The sequence below is a fragment of the Dryobates pubescens genome, chromosome 1, assembly GCF_014839835.1.
Source record: "Dryobates pubescens isolate bDryPub1 chromosome 1, bDryPub1.pri, whole genome shotgun sequence".
In the NCBI taxonomy this organism is placed as follows: Eukaryota; Metazoa; Chordata; class Aves; order Piciformes; family Picidae; genus Dryobates; species Dryobates pubescens.
Window position 1 is genome coordinate 46158921 of NC_071612.1, and position 19457 is coordinate 46178377.

General features: G+C 42.0%; 1 protein-coding gene across 1 annotated transcript in view; it reads left to right on the top strand.

Annotated features, from left to right (window-relative positions):
* Positions 1-268: 268 nt before the first annotated feature.
* The window catches only part of FAM13A (family with sequence similarity 13 member A), a 121588-nt gene continuing 102399 nt past the window's right edge, over positions 269-19457 (top strand). Inside the window, exons 1-4 of the mRNA XM_054164930.1 lie at positions 269-542; positions 3297-3486; positions 6624-6833; positions 16169-16349. Coding sequence (XP_054020905.1) covers positions 516-542; positions 3297-3486; positions 6624-6833; positions 16169-16349 — 608 coding nt within the window. The 5' untranslated portion in view covers positions 269-515. The remainder of the gene's footprint in view (positions 543-3296; positions 3487-6623; positions 6834-16168; positions 16350-19457) is intronic.

Here is a 19457-nt window from a genome sequence, read left to right on the forward strand (position 1 = left end):
GGGGCTCGTTTTGCCTCCACGCCACGCTGGCCGACTCTCTGCTACCCTTTAGGCGGGCGAAGACAAGAGATGCTGGCGGCTTTCAGCACAGCACGGCGATGCTGCCCGGCTGAACGCGGGTTCCGCGGGGTCACCTCCAGCGGCAGCCCGGTTCTGGCCGAGCCCAGGCGCTCACACAAGCGCGGTGTCTCCTCTTCCCGCTCGGCACCGCGCGGCTGGCTGACATGCGGTCGCGGTGCTGCCGGGGTCGGGGTCTCCCGGGGCAGCCACGGGGCGTGCCCCTTCGTCCGCCATGACCTGTGGTGCCTCCCAGAGAAAGGGCAGCACCCCCCGCCCCGAGCCGTCCCGGCGGCTCCCGCGGGAGGGGCAGGGGGCAGGCCCCGTTTCCCCTACAGGCGGCGGAGGCGGGCCGGCAGGGTGGGAGGCACCCTGGAGTCAGGCCTCCCGCCTTGAAGGGGCCGCCGGGCCCAGTGAAAGCGGGCGGGCTGCGGGAGCCGGCTCAGCTGCCGGTCGGCATGGGGGCCGGGGCGCTGGCCATACGCGTGAGTAGGCGCTGGGCGGCCGGGCCGGGGTCGGCGTTGCCGAGCGAGCGGCTGCGGAGCGTGGCCAGGCCTAGGGGAGTGGGGAGCGACTGGCTGCTGCCTCTCTCCCGCTCTCCCCCGAGATCCCTAGTGGGGCGGGGCAGGGCGAGAGATGGGCCTGGGCCGGGTGCCTTCTCTTCGTTCCCAGTTTTCTCCATGTACGCCCTCGGCAGCTACCGCTCGTCTGGGGAATCTGAAGATTAATAAAGTAGATTCCGGGCTTTCCTTTTTCTCTTTCTTTTTGCTTTCCTCAAGCAATTGTGCTGCATCGTTCCCTGTGTAATGTTGTTGGACGAGCTGGGAAAAGTGTGTCTCTGTGGCATATAAATAGCATTTCTCAACTCCAGCCATGCCTAGCTGGCACTTTGAGTCAGTATCGTGCAGAGATGATTAAATTGCTTTTTCCAGTCATGGTTTCTCTGTGTAACAGCAGATCTTCCACCTATAAGATCATACAACATTGAACTCTTTGTTTCAGAGCTGTTTTGAGAGGATGGTTTAATTTTGGTCTTGGTTAGATGTGTATTTGGATAACTGTGCGTAATTTTTTGTTGCTAGTTAGTGCATCCTCTCCAGATCCCGAAACAAGCTCAAGAATGTCCTCTGCTGTTTCTATGGACATGGGAAATTTCTCTTGTTTCTGCAAGTAGATCCAGCTCCATGACGCAGGTTTTTGAGTGCTTGAAATGGGAGCAGGCTGGAAACCTGTAGCTGAGCAAGACTGTAAGGCTGACTAGAGGCCCTTGTTGGAGAAGCTCTGTGACCATAGGAGCTGCTCAGAAACTGCTCATGATTTTTGCTAGCTTTTGAACTTAACCCAAGCTACGCGATTTTTGCCCCGGCCTGTGTCTGCCTGGAGTGAAAAGTCATATATTAATTTAATCCTGAGTGGGAACACCTTGTTTGACAAGAGATGTGATGTTTTAATGTCAGATTCTCATTCAAACACTGATGCACTGTTTATCATAATATTAGGTCGTAATAATGCTGGTTTTATTTATATATTACAGTTTTGCTTCATAAGGAGTAAAAATGTTTTGGTTTATAAAAAAATGTATGTATATATGTAAGAACCTCTAATTAGCAACATCTTTTCTAAAGATCAGATAAGTGTTACGTAGTACCTGGGACTGTAGAACACACATGTGCTCCAAATAGCTGTGTTTAATGGGGAAAAACATAAAGTGAGTAAAATGAACTGCTAGATCATTTTGTGTCTGAAGGAAGGGCAGTCAGTAGCAGCATCGGTGCAGATGTATGGGTTCTTCACGGATTGCAATATGAATTCTGTTTCACACATAAAGAGATTTCAAGGGTTTCCTTAAAATAGAAGATGTATGCCTCACTGAAATCTTAGTGCAGTCAAGAAGCAAGACCTAGGCAAGACTCTGAACACTACTTCGTGTTACTGTCAAATATTGTTGATGTTTAATTGTTTCTACTACTTGTTCATTAATACAACACAGTAGGAATAAGTTAATTTTAAAGCATCACACCCATGGTGGACTTCTTAAAAAAAAAACAGATTTAACTCATGGCAGCAGTGGTTCCTACTTACTGCAGCATGATGTCAGAAATGTTGGGAAATTCATCAACAGCAAAACACACGTTTGTTTGTTTGTTTTGAATGAAATTTGCTGAGTTGTACTGTGCCTGTCCCTATTAGCAAAATAATGCTTAGGTATGTATGGGTTAGCCATTGGAATGGGCTGCCCAGGGAGGTGGTGGAGTCACCATCCCAGGAGGTGTTCAAGAGGGGATTGGACGTGGCACTTGGTGCCATGGTTTAGTCATGAGTTCTGTGGTGACAGGTTGGACTTGATGATCTTTGAGGTCTCTTCCAACCTTGGTGATTCTGTGATTCTGTGAAATTGCAGCTGTGGTAGGTAATGCTGCTGCTCTGTCTTGAGCTGTCTTTTCAAACATGCAACACTGCACTTATTTACATTTATGCCTATTACTGATCTTATAAATACATTATGTTATCGCCTTGGGTTTTATTAGCTATGTTCTCGTGTTTTCTCTGGCACTGCAACTCAAAACTTTTGAGAATGTTGTGCTTCCAAAAGAAGCTATGGAATGTATTGTGAAGTGGTTTGTTTTCCCACCCCTTTTATTATGTGTGATTAGTTTACACAGTCACTCTCTAACCTTAAAACCTCAGTAATCAAAATTCAGGCTTAGCAGATACTAAACATAACAAAATCCTTCATAAGGATCTATCTCATCTGACAGTGGCCAACATTAATTCCTAGGGAATTAAGAAGGGTGCAGTGAACCTTCCCGAGAGTATTCTCCCACATGACAGGCATCCTGGAGACAATCTGCACTAATGGTGGTGTATTGGGATTTTTTGTGGCCATGTTTGTCTAGTTGCTTTTGTAACCCATGTGAACTGAGGGTTAAAAAAGCAGTCCCCTGTGATTCCCAGTTAGTTATTTCTCTAGTAACAAACTTTCGTACAAAGGTGTGTGTTTCTGCCTTAACTACACAATACTTAGATTCTTTTACTGTTAGTTACTCTTCTATTTTTTTTTTAATGCTCATTTAAACTTTCCTACTTCAGAGACTTTCTTGTAGATGAAAAGAAAATAAGACCAAAACTTTATTGTGGAGCGCAGAAGCTGGTTTTGATGGACGTGTTTATGTTGTGACTATGCAACTTTCATCGGCAAATGTGATTAATGCACTCTTGGTTTCTTCTGCTCTTTTAAGCAAAGCAAATCAGCTGTGAGATTGAAGGAGGACATGAAAAAAATAGCTGCATTTCCACTGAGCAAGCAGAAGGACACAACCTGTCCAAAGGTGTTTGGTGTGAGTCTTCTGGAGCTCCAGCAGCAGGGACTGAGCAAGAACGGCATCCCAATAGTTGTATGGAATATAGTTGAGTACCTCACTCAGCATGGTAAGCCTAATGTGGAGTCACTTGTGCTTAGCAGGACTCTTTGTGTTACTCTCTTTTGTGGTGCAGGGGCTAAACAAGGTTGTAATGCTAACCACAGGCAAAGAATATTGCTGTGGGTGGTTTGCTGCTTTTTTTTCCCCCCTACCTTGAAGCTGAACTTTTTTAATAGGTAAACTACAGAACATTCTCATAAACAAGTCATTCAGTTCATAACTGGAATGTATTGCACTTGTGAAAGTTTGTGCCATTTACTAGTTGCAAAATGTTTGTCTTTAGCACTCCCTGACAGTGAGAAGATGTGAGTACCTATACAGGGATATTCACAGAAGTACAGAACGTTAGGGGTTGGAAGGGACCTCCAGAGATCCTTGGGTCCGTTCCCCTTGCCAAAGCAGGATCACCTAGGGCAGGTTACACATGAAGGCATCCAGATGGGTTTCGAAAGTCTCCAGAGGAGGAGACTACATAGCCTCTCTGGGCAGGCTATTTCATTGCTCCATGACCCATGACCCTCTCTCTTGAATTGGGGATCTGAAAACTGGATACAGTATTCCAGGTGTGAGACATTACTGACAGGTTTTCAGATAGATTCCAGTTACTATTAATTGCCACAAAGAAGTAGGTGTCCAGTTCTTATCACAGAATCACCAAGGTTGGAAGAGACCTCAAAGATCATCAAGTCCAACCTGTCACCACAGACCTCATGACTAAACCATGGCACGTGTATCTTCTCTTTGCTTTTATTTAATGAGACTTTGGTTCCCATTGTTGAAATATCTTTTTATCCTGTTGTTGAAATGCCTTTGCAGAAATCTAGAGCACCATTTGTGCACAGATGTATTCTGTGGCAGTTGTTCAGCAATGAAAAATATTTTATGGAGGTAATTTCATCTTGTAAGAAGCTGCATCAGGTTCTACCCTAAGGTTTTTCTTCTAGCTACTTGGTAATGATAATCCAATTCAAAGCCTTAGCTTCCATGTCTGTATCTTGATCAACCCTCAGAAGCTGACAGATGCAAACATGGCTTGGGAGTTAGCTTGGATTAAGGTACAGTGCAGATTTAAAATGTGATCACAGCAGTATCTGCCTTGGTCTACTTTAGCTTGCCTTTAAGTGGTCTTCTAGAACAGTGAAAGAGCAAGAATGGAAAAAGTGTTTGCGTCATTTAGGGTTTAATCAAAACCAGAAACTGACAAACACTCCTGCCTGCAAATTGTGGGCTGTGCTCTGTATTCCATAAAAAGATCTAAATCCCACACAACTGTGTCCCAAACATGAACTAAACAAGCCAAGTTCTGCAGCATGATTAACTATGCCTCTGAATACCGAGATGATTATCATCCAGTCCCAATAAAGATATAACGCATTCTCTCACTCAGAAGTGCAAGCAAAATCCCAAAGATGCCATCTTACATGGGAAGTTCTTCAAATGTGTGTCTTGTGCTTGCTTAAGGTTTGTTTTGTGAGTTAATGGTGATGTTAACTGTGAAGACATTTTAAACAGAGTCCCAGGTAGGAATTTGAACTGTTAGGAGGCAAAGTGCATAATGGTTACTGTTTGTTCTGTATTGTCTTAGAACTCCCATTTTGCAAAGATGCTGTAATGGACGTTGTAAGGCTTTTTATAGCCAGACCATTTCAGTCTCTCTTCTAGCTCTGGGGGAACTGGTTAGCCATTTGAAAAAGCTGAGCTGACAGGCAGCTACGTATTTGAACTAGAACTGCATTAAGATGCCTATTTTAAAAATTATGGGTGAAGCCAAGTTTTCCTATGCTGAGTTCAGTAGTATCTAATTACTGTTAGCACCATGTTTTAGCCTTCCTTTATTTCTGTGAATGACACTGGAAGAAGAAAGAAAATTTTGTCTGCATGGGGACTGTCTCCTTTGCTCACTAAGATGCGGTGTTTTCTGCTGCCCCCAAGATGGCAGTACAGCATGCCACATAAGAAAGTGTTTTGTTATGAATACAGGAACATGGGATTTCTGAGCAGGATCTTATATAAGTCAAGTAAAATGCTCGAGTGCTTGCCTTTCTCTCAAATAACTCTGCTGTACCAGTATTAGTTTCTTGGACTGGAAGCATTCTATCAGACTGCTGTTTCGTAGTGTCTACTCTGAACTAATGAAAACCATGTGTGTTTTTGTTCTTTCACTGCCAGGCTTCTGAAGAAAAATAAGCAGGTCTGGAGACACAGTATTAGAAAAGACAGAATTTTTGTGGTGAAAGTATTCTAGGGAAAAATTGAATGAGTTCATTTTTAGGCACTTTACTGAAGGTTTTGAATCTCAGCATGTGCCTCTACAACTATCTGAAGGGAGGTTGTAGACGGGTGGAGGCTGGTCTGTTCTCCCAGGCAACCAGCACCAGAACAAGAGGACACAGTCTCAAGCTGCACCAGGGGAGGTTTAGACTGGATGTTAGGAAGAAATTCTTCATAGCGAGAGTGATTGCCCATTGCAATGGGCTGCCTGGGGAGGTGGTGGAGTCACCATCACTGGAGGTGTTTAGGAGGAGACTTGATGGGGTGCTTGGTTGCATGGTTTAGTTGATTAGGTGGTGTTGGATGTGATGATCTTGAAGGTCTCTTCCAACCTGGTCTTTTCTATTCTATTCTATTCTAGGTGTCTGACATAGTGTGATTCAACTGTCTTCCTCCATGGAAGCGTCCTTCTTTCTTCATTGCCTTCACTGGGTGGGAGATGAAGTGATTGGTAGCTTTTCTTCTTCATTGTGAATATTTTGGGCTTTGTGGTGTCCAAAATACACGTTTACTCACTAAGATTTATCATAAGGTTGCAGTGCTCTTTATGGAGTTGCTGCTACAATCAGCATACGTTCAGATGGTTTTGTTTCATGATGGTCACAGGAAAGAAGCTGTTGCTCTGAAACATGAAGCTAGAAGTAGTGATGTGTGTCAATTTGGTGAAGTCTCACTGAAGATGGCATGCTGCTTGCTAAACCAAAGCAACAGGTCTGTTTTGTAGAATATGGACTCTTTTCTTTTTAATCTGTGTTGTATTAATAGCCCTTCTTTGTAGTACTACAAGTGTGTTGATCATACTGGAATGTCTGTTTCATCATGTGACTATGATTCTTAGTTCAGATCGATCTATAATGCGATGTATAACTACAGGTATGACACAGGAAGGCCTCTTCAGGGTAAACGGCAGCATGAAAATGGTGGAACAGTTGCGTCTGCAGTACGAGCGTGGAGAAGAGGTGGAGCTTGGTAAAGATGGGGACGTGTACTCAGCAGCCAGTCTTTTGAAACTATTTTTGAGAGAGTTGCCAGATGGGATTATCACCTCTGCCTTACATCCCAGGTTCATTCAGCTTTACCAGGGTAAGTAAGAGGTAATGCACTTTCTTTCTGGATAACTAATTATGCTATGAGCATAACTGATAGTCTCTGGTTATCTTATTTACCTACTTCGTTCTTCATTTCCTTTGACTGCTCCCTAAGTGCTCACAGATGTGCAATTCTGTTGTTAAGAGACAGACAATTGTTTCTTATGTGTTTGGTAAAGTTTAGACTGTCTGTGACTTTTCAAACTAATTATATCTTGCTGAAGATAAACTGAAATGGTCAGCTAGTTTCTGTGATCAAATTTGTAGACAATAGATGCAGTCTCTTTAGGACATTTAGGATACCTTTGCTTCTGTTTGGCTAGGGTGACTTCTGGCAATTTCATTCAAAAGGACTCTAAAATGTTATAACAAGTTCATCTGCAAATTAAACTGAATATCCATTGGGCCCAAAGCATAACTTGTCTAAGTTTCTGCTTCTGACTAAGTACTGTGATTGCCCATCAAAAAAGTAACAGTAGACTTTTATTCCACCTCATATCACACAACCTCACTATTTTTTCCCTTTTATTTGGAAAATGGATCAACCATAAGAAAGAAAATAATTTTTGGTTTGGAATGTTGAAACTTGCATGACTGTCAATTTCTTAATGTCATTCATCTGTATCAGACAGGCTGTGATGTTGTTACATGGAATGAGTGGTTGGCTTTGTTCCTTGACTGTGTGGGTCATTGGCAGTGGTTTTCTCCTCCTGCAAGTGCATGTTGCATCTTCTTGCTGTTATTCTAAGTAGCTGCAAAGTGAGTGAATAAATGTTACTATAGATGTGCTTTTTGCAGTAAAGCAGGCAAATGTGACGCATGATGCAGAGGAGGAACGCACACTCTGACATGCATCCCTGGTGGAAGGTGGTACAAAGTTCTCAAACTCTTATCCTGAGGTCTCCCTTCTGCTTTTCTTGCATACAATGGAGATGAAGTTTAGCCATTGCCTGGACAAGGGAGAATATAACCTGTTTGGGGCCATCCAAACTGTTGAGCTCTGGAGAAGAGCTCTGTGCCTTCCCTTGAGTGCAAGCCTTTCAGCTGTAATCAGATTGTGTGTGGATTGTATAAAACACCTTCCTCATTTAGTAAAGGTGTTTGAGGCCTAAGGATAGGGTTTAGGAAGCATTGTGTAAAAAGGTGGCTTTGTTGCAAAGTGTCCCATTTTTTGGATGATCACTGTGCTTTTAGATGTCAACAGAACTGACTTGGGAGCTGTATTTAATTGTGTTCTTTCTCATAAAGCATTGTTTCAGTGGAGATTTGAAGTTGCACCTTTGCTGTTGTACATGCGTGTTCCTCCAAAGGTCAGTACTGGAGTATTGCACCAGGAGCTGCTGATGTGAACAGTGCTGTTTGTGGAACGTTGAATTTGTTCCCGCTTCCTACAGGAAATGCAAAATTCCCCCCAAACACTTTCTGTGGAAACAAGATGGTTTTTCTTACTTAGCAGATTTACTTAACGAGCTTTCATGTCTTAAAAGTTACTGGTATAACTCATGAGGCCAGTTCTGCAAAAATCATCTGACTGTGGCATGCCTTCATAGCTAAATTTGCCTGTATTGCAAAATAAGCTCCAGATATAATCTCATTATAATTTTGATTAGGGGGAAAAAAAATACTATTTGAAAAATGCCAGATTGGCTGTTATGACAAGAGGAAGGCTTTTGTGAAGTTTCAAGAAAACTGAGGGCTCTTTTTTCATGCCGTAGAAAGTACAGCATAAACGAGTTGCTACAAAGGGCATTGGTGGCTTTCATGGGGTTTGGATTAGCCTAGGTGGTAGAGGGACCTTTGGTAACAGTTAAATGATCAACCAGCTATGCATGCTTGGAGGCGTTATCTGCTCACTTATCAAAGCATTGTGGTGGTTTAAGCCTTAACTGGGAGTTAAGAGCTCAGATGGGGGCAAGGCTGAGAATCTCTCCCCCACTCCTCCCTTCTCCCTTCCAACAGAGAGGGGGAAAAAAAGGAAAGAGCAAATCCACCAAGCAATAATTTGGAGTTGGAGTTGGCTTGGAAGTAGAGAGGTAAAGAGTTTTCTTTAAACAATACATATATAACAATAACAGATAAGGTTCACAAGGGCATGGAACAAGGATGGATGGGAGGGGGACAAAGAAGAATAATACAAAACCAGTCTCTTTCTGAAGAGGCACAGAGGCAGCAGGGAGAAGGATCAGGCCCGACCACGTGGCAGAGGAGCAGGAAAGCAGCCACAGTAGCTCTCATCCAGGAGAAGCAGGAGCCAAAAGCAGAGCTAATAGCTGCAATGCCCTGCTTTTTATACCCTAGCTGGGCAGGGAGTAGGGAGTGGAACAGACTCAGCGTCCCAGGGGGAAAACGCCCTGCAGGGAGGGCAAAGCACTCGCAAGCCCTCCCCACTTTGTTTTCAGAATGGGTGTTAACCCATGACAAGTATGTACATGGGTGTTCATGGGTTTTCCTTGCAAAATGAGGTACCAAGAGAGTGTGTGCATGGCTGTTCTTTTTGTAAACTATGAAGAAAGCAGGTCAAGCTGTTTCTGATCCAACAGGTAATGAAAAAAAATTTTGAATCTGGAGCCACTTTGCTGCACGTTCACAGTGAAGGCAATTGCAAGCTTTATTGCACCCTCATATTCCCTCCTGTTGAAGCTTTGCATAGGAAATGTTTTTTGGGGAATATGTTAGAGTCCCTTTGAAATATTTTCAGGGGGTTGTATCAGCATTTTTAAAACCAGCTGAGATCTTGGCCTGAGAATAATGTGCAATTACTTTACTTCCTATAAAAATTGTTAAGGAATTGTTAAGGATTCTTCTAGTTAAAAATATAGCTTGACTGAAAATGACAAATTTTACCTGTAGCTGTAATCCTTTTTAATTCTGAGTGTAGCTGTCATTACCAAATCAAAGAGTAAATCATCTGCCCTTTTATGAAAAAGAGAGAATGTCACCCGTTGGTGGTTCAGGACACTGCACAGCTGTTTGGCTGTCTGCAGCCCATGCCATGTGCGGTGAAACTGAGCTCTGTGTGCTGCCCCAGAGTCCTGATGCATTGCTATGTAACACCAAGACTGCAGTTCCAAAAAACACCATGTAGCATATCCTAAGGGACGTTAGGTGTGCCCTAACATCCTCTCTCTGCCCTTGGAGAAGGGGCAGTGGTGGTGGGAGCTGAGAAGGGCCTCCCTATATAAAAGATGTTGATCAGAAATGTGTGTAGCAAGTGCAGGCCAGGAACATAGTGATCTTTGTCTTGGCTTGTCTCCTCAGAGACCCTGACAAATATGAAAGCTGCTCCTTGCAGGGTGTCCTAGGGTAAAAAATATTCATCATGATTTTTGCTGTGACTGAGTGCTCACTGCAGAGCAGAGCTGTGCCTGCCCATGCGAAAGAGGCTGTGCTTACAGAGCAGTGGTTTCCTTCAGAAACCTCAGCTGGAAGAAATCAGCAGCTCCCATATATAAATCCCTGCTTGAGCTTGTTTATTCCTTTTGGTTTTTCATTCCTTATCTTTTAATCATAATCACTGAGTCTTAAGACATTTGTACACACTGGGAACTGTATGCACAGCTCTTATACCCTTTCACAGGTCACTTGCTTTCATCAGGACGTGTTGCTATTGTACTTTTCCTTTTTGGCATACAGAAAGCTTTTCTTTATGTCAGTTTCTTTTTTCTTTGTTGCACTCCTCCTCCAGTGACTATACAGAGCGATGTGGGCCCCTGTCTTCCTTTGGTACTCAGTCTAATAAAGTTCAGTGCCATTTGATCACTGGCTTCTTGGCATTGCTCTGTCATAGAGAAATTTTATTTTGCAGTGAGCAGCAGCTAGATATGAGTTCTGTTGTGCATACCTTTTGCTCACAACCTGCCATGGCTGACAAGGTTCTGCCTGGTGTCTGTGAGCAGCCCTCCTAGTTTCAGGGAGAAGGATGGGAGGTGATGGAAGGGAAGAAACAGTTCCTTTCTGCATCAGCAGGTCAGTTGAGAGAACACTTAGTAGCCAGCAGTTGTTTGAGTTACATAAGCAAGCAGAACCAAAAATTTATGCTTTAGAGGTCAAAAATGTGGATTTTAGAGGTCAAATTTCAACCTGAACAGTGACTGTGGAAAATGACTAGATAAGAACTGACTCGTTAATAACAACTGCAGCAATGTACAAATCGGATTCACTAAGATGTCTGTCATTCTTCGGGCTCTTAAAACATCATTTTAACCTTTTCATTTGCCTTTTATTGTCATTTTGGTTCTGTCTGGACTGGTGCCAAACTAGAGAAATAACTTCTGTTTCCTACATGCAGAAGATGTTTGTTATGCAGTAAAAACACTTGGAACTGGATTTCTTATGTGGGTGATGACACTCAGTGGAACTGCAAAAGAAATGAGAGTGCTGTGCTCCCAATATATAATATATTATCCCAATATATCCCAATATATTGGGATAAAGCATAAATGCAGCTCTGAAAAAGTGTCATAATGATGCAGAGTGAGGGGTGTTAAGTTGGATTGTGATGACAGCCTTCTTTTGATGAGGACTCCCAGCATTTCTGCTACTGATGGCAACAAGGTGTGATTTATTACTTTTTTTTCCCCCCTCTGAGGCAGGATCGTGTCTAAAGCAGATTGCTTCTTGGAAGAGAGAAACTGGAGTCCCACTTCCTGTAGATTGTGGAGGTGGAAAGAAATGCTTTGATTCCTCCCAGCAGCTCAGTGGATGTAGTGGTACTGCACTGTACAACCTGCTGCCTGTATGCCAAAGATTAATTTCCTAGGGCATGTTGATAGCTACAGACAGATGCAAGCTTTTCTCTCTGCTCTTCAAGCTGGTAGAATGCAAGGTAGCTGAAAGCTAAGCAGACATGGTAGCATGACACTGAGCCTTAGACTCTCTTCCTTGCCTCACAACAGAGATAATTAAGGGTATGGCACTGTGCTGTTGTGGTCTCTTGTACTTTCAGCTTGGAGTTGTTTGGGGTCAGACTATTTGAGACATGAGCAAAGCAGCTGCACGTGTGTCTGCAGGCATCCATACCTTCAGTGATGTTCAGACAGCATGCATTGCAGCAGGAGAAGCAGCATGAAAAAAGATGGATTGGGGAATTTCAGATTATGCCTGTAGCATATCACAGAAACTCAGTATGTTCAGAAATTTGATGAACCATTGGAAAATATGTCCCTCTTGTTGTGATCTGTGGGTGTATACTGAAATTAAATAAGACTGAAACCGCCCTTGCAAATATGTCTGTGCCTCCTACACTGTTGAGGCTCCTGTTTCTAGTTAATGAACGTTTTTAGAGTGGCTGCCTATCCTTTTTCAGTTGTCTCCTTGATTTGTCCCTCAGTAGTGAGTCCCTAGCTCAGGTCTGAGGTGCCACACTTGCCCTTACTGGCTTCCTTGGTCTTCTGCCTGTGTCACACTGTGCTCTGTGTTCAGCAAACATACAGACATGGCACTTTGTGACATGGTTTAATAGGCATGGTGGTGTTAGGACTTGATGATCTAGGAATTGACCTCTGTGATCCTGTGATTCTATGGCTGCTGAGCCTAGATGTGACCTGAGGCTGCTGGTTTTGTTCCATTCCTCAGCCTGTAAATCATCATCCCATCCCTGGTTTCAAACCCTTCCTGGCTGCTCATCTAGCTAGGCTTCTCTTGCAGGCTTTTGCTGAGGTGTTGTCTGCTTCACAGAGCTTCTGGTAGGCTCCCAAAATGAAAAACCCAATGCCTGTGACTGCCTTAGGAGCATTCTTCCCTCAACCTTCATTTTTCCTCCTTCTCTCATGGTTTAGTGCAAGGCCTAAACTCCCCCACTCCTCCCACTCCCTGTCCCATCTCCTCTCTCCTTACCAGGAGATAAGAAGGGCGGGGGGGGAAAGCAGAAGGAGAGTTTTCACTTGATTTACCCAGAATATTTTATTCCTCTGCTACAAAGAGATTACACCAGTATGTGTAGAGAACAGATGGAAAAGGGAAAAGAATACTTGTCCCAATCCTGTGACAGGCAAAAACTCAGCTGCCCACTCCAGGACTGGAAAAGCCAGAGAGAGGTCCTCCTCTCCAGGGCTGTGATGACACACAGCCTGAAATGCTGTAGTCATAAATTCATGATGCTGATAGTGGGGAATATTATGTGGTTGAAACCACTACACTAGTATTGGGCAAGATTTTCTAAAGACCTTCATGTGCTGTGATTGAAAATTACATATTTTCATATATGACTGAATTACCTATGAAAATCTGACACTCTTCAGTTTCCATCATTGACAAGCTTGTTTGTCTTGTCTAAGGATGCTGCAGAGACTGAAGCACATGCTGACCTTCGTGCCACTCTCTGTAATCTGGCTGGATAAGTAAAACTGCACTTGGTAGTATTGACTTCCACCTTGCACTTCACAAGATTAAGCATGTACATAAACTTAATGCTTTGGTATATTTGATGTTTGTCTCCATGGCAGCACAAACAGTTCTGGTGCTCTAGTGTTTCTCTGATGGTCAGTACCAGCTGAGCAAGCCTTAGTGACTGCCTTGGAAGCAAATTGAAAAATTGTCTGGCAGGTGGAAAAAAGGGGGAGGAATGCTCCAGGCAATTGATTGTCATGACTCAAGCCTATTTCTGCTCTGTAATAAGTTGAAAGGCTGGGGTTTTCTTGAAGTAATGTAGTTATGAATAGCAGAGGTAAAAAAATGTACAAAGTGCATGGAATACTGTCTATGCATGTCACTTCTGAAATTTACCACAAATTGCAATTGTAACTTGTAAAATTAAGCAGAATTCCATTAAATAAGTGTCAGCAATGGGAGAATTAACAAATTAGTTTTGGTTTTTTGATTATACTGGGAGGAAGGCTTGAATTCTTTCCCTTGTTTTTTCACTGGAAAAGGAGGAGAGAGGAAGGCCATTATTTTCTTTCTCCTGTTTCACAAGGACAAGTAATTTTATGACTGAGTAAATGGGATTTGCTGCCTCATGTTGTTCAGTGTCTCTGTATCCTTCAGTTGGGATAATTTCTCAAGATCTTATGATCTGATACCTGTCTCTGTTGTTGAATGTACAGTAATTAACAAAGGTTTGGCTGTGCCCAGCGATAAGCATCTCTGATGTTGATCCACACCATGTAATATATCATGGTTAATGAACAGGGACATCTTCCCCACCAACTACAGCTGATGCCATGAGGCCAATAGCTTTGCTTGTTGTCAGAGTGCAAACCTATGTTCAGAATGTTCCTTGGCAGTTATTAGCATCTTTCTAGTTTGGAAGGGTTGGAAAACCCTTCAGTTGAAAAAGTACCTGTCAATCTAAAGCCCCAGGGGAGGCTCAGAGAGGCAGTTAGTTCTCAAGGGCATTCTCTAATTGGATTGTGGGGTGCTGGTGGCAGAAGAGGTGATTTTTTTTTTCTTAGAGGTGACTTTGGCTTTCCTTATCATAACTGCAAGCAATTTATGTTAGAAAACACTATGTACTAGTTGTTTTGTTATCTCAAGTCTGTTAGGAGGCAAATGTTAATGTTCTCACAACGCAGAAATTAGTTGTGTTTTGGTTTTTCTTAAGCTTCATGAAAACATAATTAGCAATCAAGTCAGAGACTGTCTGTTCCACTTTGATCAGTGCAAATACAAATCCAATTAAATTTCCTATTGTTATTCCATTTAATACAGCCTTCAAAAGCATCCTGAAATTTGCTGCAGAAATAAAAACTTACAGTTACCAAGCTAACTCATAGTAGTGAGGTCATGATTGGTTGTATTCTGCATAGCTCTAAAAAGTTTTGCAATAAATGCACAAATGAGTTGTTTTTTTTCTCATCTTCTTCGTGCATGTTTGATATTTGGCTTTTCTTCAGGAGCTTATTTCTTAGGTGTAGAGTAAAAGGATGTTATTAATCAGTTGCTTGAAATGTTTGGTCTTGCAATTTGGCTGGCATTTTAAAGTTTGACCTCTTGCTGGAAAAGAATTCATATTATGTCTGTGGTACCTAACAGATGCATAAAAAAATAATTCTATGTAAATATAAAACTTAAAATGTCTTCTCTCACCGTGTGCTGTATTATACCTGTCATGTAAGGCAGGAAACCTAAGCTTGGAAGCAGATGAAATACCACAAGTTCATCTGTATGAAGTGGCAAATACATACATACGAATCCTATTTGTTTCCCAAAGTATGTGTGGGGATGTCTGTTTATAAAACAGAAATCATATTGCAACTTAATGGTTGAGTTCTCAGGTATCATTTTAAGATAGTTTTATATAGGCTGCTAATTTACACAGCTAACCACTTTTCAAAGCACTCAACCCCTGGAATACTGGGCAATATGGCCCTGGAATGTTTCTGGGAAATGAAAAGTAAAAACAGAGATTAAACGTCTGAAGCTTTTGTACATGACTTACACTGTGTTTAGAGTTTTTGCTTTGTTTCTCATTTGTTCTTCACAATAGTGTTGGGAAATGTAAAATGTTCTTTTCTCTGCAGCACAAGTCAAGAGATGTTTTCCTGCCAGTCTTCTCCTCTGTGTGCTGTTACCAGGGTGTACAGCATAGTCAGGAACTAGTTGCTGAACTGTTTCAGATACAGCCTATTTTATTATATCTTCTTGACTAAAAATGAATCATGAAGATTGAGCAAGGTTTGTTGTGACTGAATGCTGAGTGAATCTCCTTTCTAGGGTTCATAATATCCTCTGAATGAAAAAATACCTTGTTACCTTGAGCATGAGGAGGATGTCTGTATTCCCATGGTAAGCCATCAGCTACACTCTGACAAGGCAGTCTGTTACAGAGAACACAGAGGGTTAGCATTTAGTGTGAGTTCACTTTGGCTTTCTGGAGTAAAGACATCCCTCTAACCAGTAGAGCTGTTTTTAAAACTGTAAGTGCACCTCTAGGGGAAAATTAATTACCCAACAGCAGTCATGCAGCATTACCACCATCAATCTCTAAGGCTGATAAATAAATAAAAAAGCACTATAAATGCACAGCTGCCCTCATGCTAATGGTTACTGCTTATGATTAGATCAGTGAGGAAAACCTTTAGAGCCTGATGTCTTGTGCCTGAAAATGCCATTGCAGAAACCCCCAAGAACTCTGCACATGCCAGAGTTTCAGTGAAATTTCATTTTGATGGGGAATAGATACTAACATTTCCAAGTGTTAAGGCATCCTGTTTTGGCATAAGGGAAGTAAATACTGAGTTGGTTTTGAATTTTGGCTTTTAACATCTAAACCCAAGATTTTTGTTGGTACAATTACGTTTTTATTTTAAGTACTCCCTTACCCATGTAAATAAATTAGCAGCAATGTAGAAAACCATATATATATGTTCTTTCTTCTCTCGTTTTTCCTAGACACTAGAAACGACATGCAGAAGGAAAGTAACTTGAAAGAACTCCTTCAAGAACTGCCTGATGCTCATTACTGTCTGCTGAAGTATCTGTGCCAGTTCCTGATAAAGGTTGCTGAACATCATGTGGAGAACAGGATGAACCTTTGCAATCTTGCCACTGTATTTGGACCAAACTGCTTTCAGTGAGTTGGGGTTTTCGCTTTTCCCCATGTGTTGGCAGAAGGTGTAATGGAGCAGATGGCCAGAAATACAGCTCAGAACACTCATTTGTCATGGTGATTAAATGGAAAAAATGATTGAAGCTTTGTGATAAATTTTAGTGCCAAAGTTGTTGTTTGAGCTCAGTGGGGTTTGAGTTGTTCTTCCACCTCTTGCTTTTTTGCTAAATGGTCAGTTTTCTGTTGACAGCAGAGCAGGAGTGTAACAATAAAAGGCCTTCAGACTGTCTAAGTGCAAGGAGGCTTGTGTTCTTACAGCTTTCTTCCTTTGCCATCAGACAATATGGATAGTTCTCTGCAGAGGGCTTTGAGAAAGGCTGTCTGGGGGAAAAGGACTCCTCTGCCGCTCCTAGTGCGGTATAATTTCTAGAGATGGATGCTCTCTCCACAGATTTGTCCTTGTGATCTGGTATCTGTTGTCAAGACGCTGATGATTTTGGGCTCTTTATCCTTCTGGTATATTCTGAAACTGGTCTGGATGTTGCGAGGTTCCACTGGTCTCTTAAGACTTCTTTCTGAACTCACTAGTTCCTTGGTGCTTGTGGTGAAGACGACATGTTGTACATGCTAGTGGAGCTTGCAGCAGTAGCAGGAATAGTTATTTTCAGGTGCAAGAACACACATGAATGAGAATGGTTCTGCTGAGTCACTCCTGTGCATGAAGAGCATCTTAACCCCAGACTTGTCTGCGGAACACTTGCTGGCTGGCATTCAGGAGCAAAGACATGAAAGACACATAGGGAGTTTAGTTCAGTCATCAGATGCACGATACCAGTGAAAAAGAGCCATGTGAGTTCCTTGTAGCAAATGTCAGAGAGTTTTACTCCAGAGCACAATTTTACTAAAATCAGTACTACTGAGTTGCCTAAAGCAACTTAGATTAGATTAGTTGCCTGATTACTTGCTTCCTCTGTAGCCAATGGAAGGAAGTGGACTTCTTGAAGAGAGAAAACAGCAATTATGTTCCTTTTAATGTATTTGTTGTAGTGTGATGGTTTAACTCACCGACATCAACAAAAAGCTCAGCTGAGCCCAGCCGGAGAAGCGAATGAAGCTCTATTCTACAAGCAATAATGGAGTGCAATGAATATATACAAAATACACAGTATTTACAACATTATACAAGAATTTACAGGAAAGAAACAACAGAAAAGTCCTCCATCTTGGGTTCCCCCCAACCTCTCTCTCCCTCCCCTTTCCCTCTAGTTAATTACAAGGAATATAATTTCTGTTTTCTCTGTCACAGTATTAAGACACTTCCACATACCTGGTCTAGATGCTGTGTGCTGCCTTTTTAAAAGAGCATGTAATTTCCCATTGTTTAGGGAGAGAACATACAGAGATGAGACATTTAATTGCTGCCTCATCTTAAGATGTTGCTTATAGATGATGAACGTGTCAAAATTTAAACATGTGTTGTGTTAGTACAAAAAAGATAAAGCATATTTTGAAAACAATTGTCTTCCCTTCCTAAAGAAAGAAGAGTCAAAAGACAGCAGTATGTGCACAAATGCATGAATACAAGAGTTAGTGAAGGCACAATGCTGCAAAATTATGACAGGGGAGAGCAAAACAATTTTTTAGAGATTTCATTTGTATGGGCAGTTTGGGAATTTCTGTCTAAATGTATTAATGGAGTTAAGAACAAAGAAAATCAATGAGAAGAGTCTGAGTCTAATGGTTAAATCTCTATGACTCAAACTCCCAAGTGACTATTAGAATAATTTTTAGTTTACTCACCACTTCATTCAGGAAAGTTGAAAAATGAGCTCTGCATACTTCTTGGTTTAGAATGCAGAGAGTTGTAGTTTGGAATTACAATTGTCATTCCTAAGATTAAACCAAAGCATACTTCTGAAAAGCTGATCTCTGCTCTTAAAGTGGCCTAGGAAGAGCATAACAGTTTTTGTAAGGTACAGGGCCTATGTGTAAGCAAGATGGAAATGCATCGTTCCATTGCAGAAGACTGAGAAAGCAGAGTTCACTGGAGGTGAAAATATAGGGGCTCTTGTATATGAATGCAGTCAGCCCTGCAGTTGTGGTATGCATTGAAATAAATGCTCAGGTAGCAAAAGAGGCAGTGAAAGCAAGGTTGGCCACTTAACAAATTACTAGTGTGGTGTGTTTCTTGAATGCCCAAAATATGTGAGCATTATGGATGTAGATTTTTATTGAAGTTTCACTGTCTGGTGATTCAGCTATGTGTTTCACCAGGCACTAAGATTGTGAGCAACAGTTCAAATATGCTTTTCTCCTTTGTTAATGCATGCAGTCTCAAATTGCTGCAGCTGTGATCATCTGTATCAACAAAGATTCAGAGCTGTGGCGCAGCCTGAAGCCTGCTTGGCAAGAGCTGTCTTACTGCTGGCTACAAGCAGCCCCTAGGGACACTGGCTGCAGAAATGAACTATCCGTAGGTGGTTGAAGGAAATGCTCTTTGCTTTGAATTGTTTGTTCAAAGCTGTGTTTCTCTGGGACGAGGAATGAAGGCTTAGCAGCCAGCTTGTCAGCAATTACGCTGCTAAAGCAGGAAGATCTGAGATTTTTCTGGCAGAAATTTGTATGCATGTCCAAAATCAACGTTGGAAACTGTGTAGTTAATGCACAGAGTCAAAGAACATAAAGCCCCTCTGCTGATAGTGAAGGATTACTTTATAGAAGGAATTTTCAGTGAAATTTCAGCTATTTAAACATATTATCTCTTACTCCATAAACCAAGCCATTTAACAGTTGAATAAAACTCACTGTTGGGCCGCTTTCCAGGCATTTAACTTCATTATAGTTCTCTTAATCTCATTCTGGTTTCCTGTGTCATGTACTCTGTAATTTATCTCATCTCCTAAACTCTCAGCTGTTATTATTTTTGTCTCATCCACTTTATTACTTTTATCTCATCCCTGCTTCCTTACCTGCACTTTAATAAACTGAATTGGTGCTTTTTTAATGAAAGATTATTTTATGCTTTCTCTATCTCTAACAGATAGAAGAAAGGAGAAAATGGCTATTTACATTCCTTGTAAATAAATGTAAGGTATAGGAAAATATAAAGGGCAAGGTCCAACAGCTCAAAAA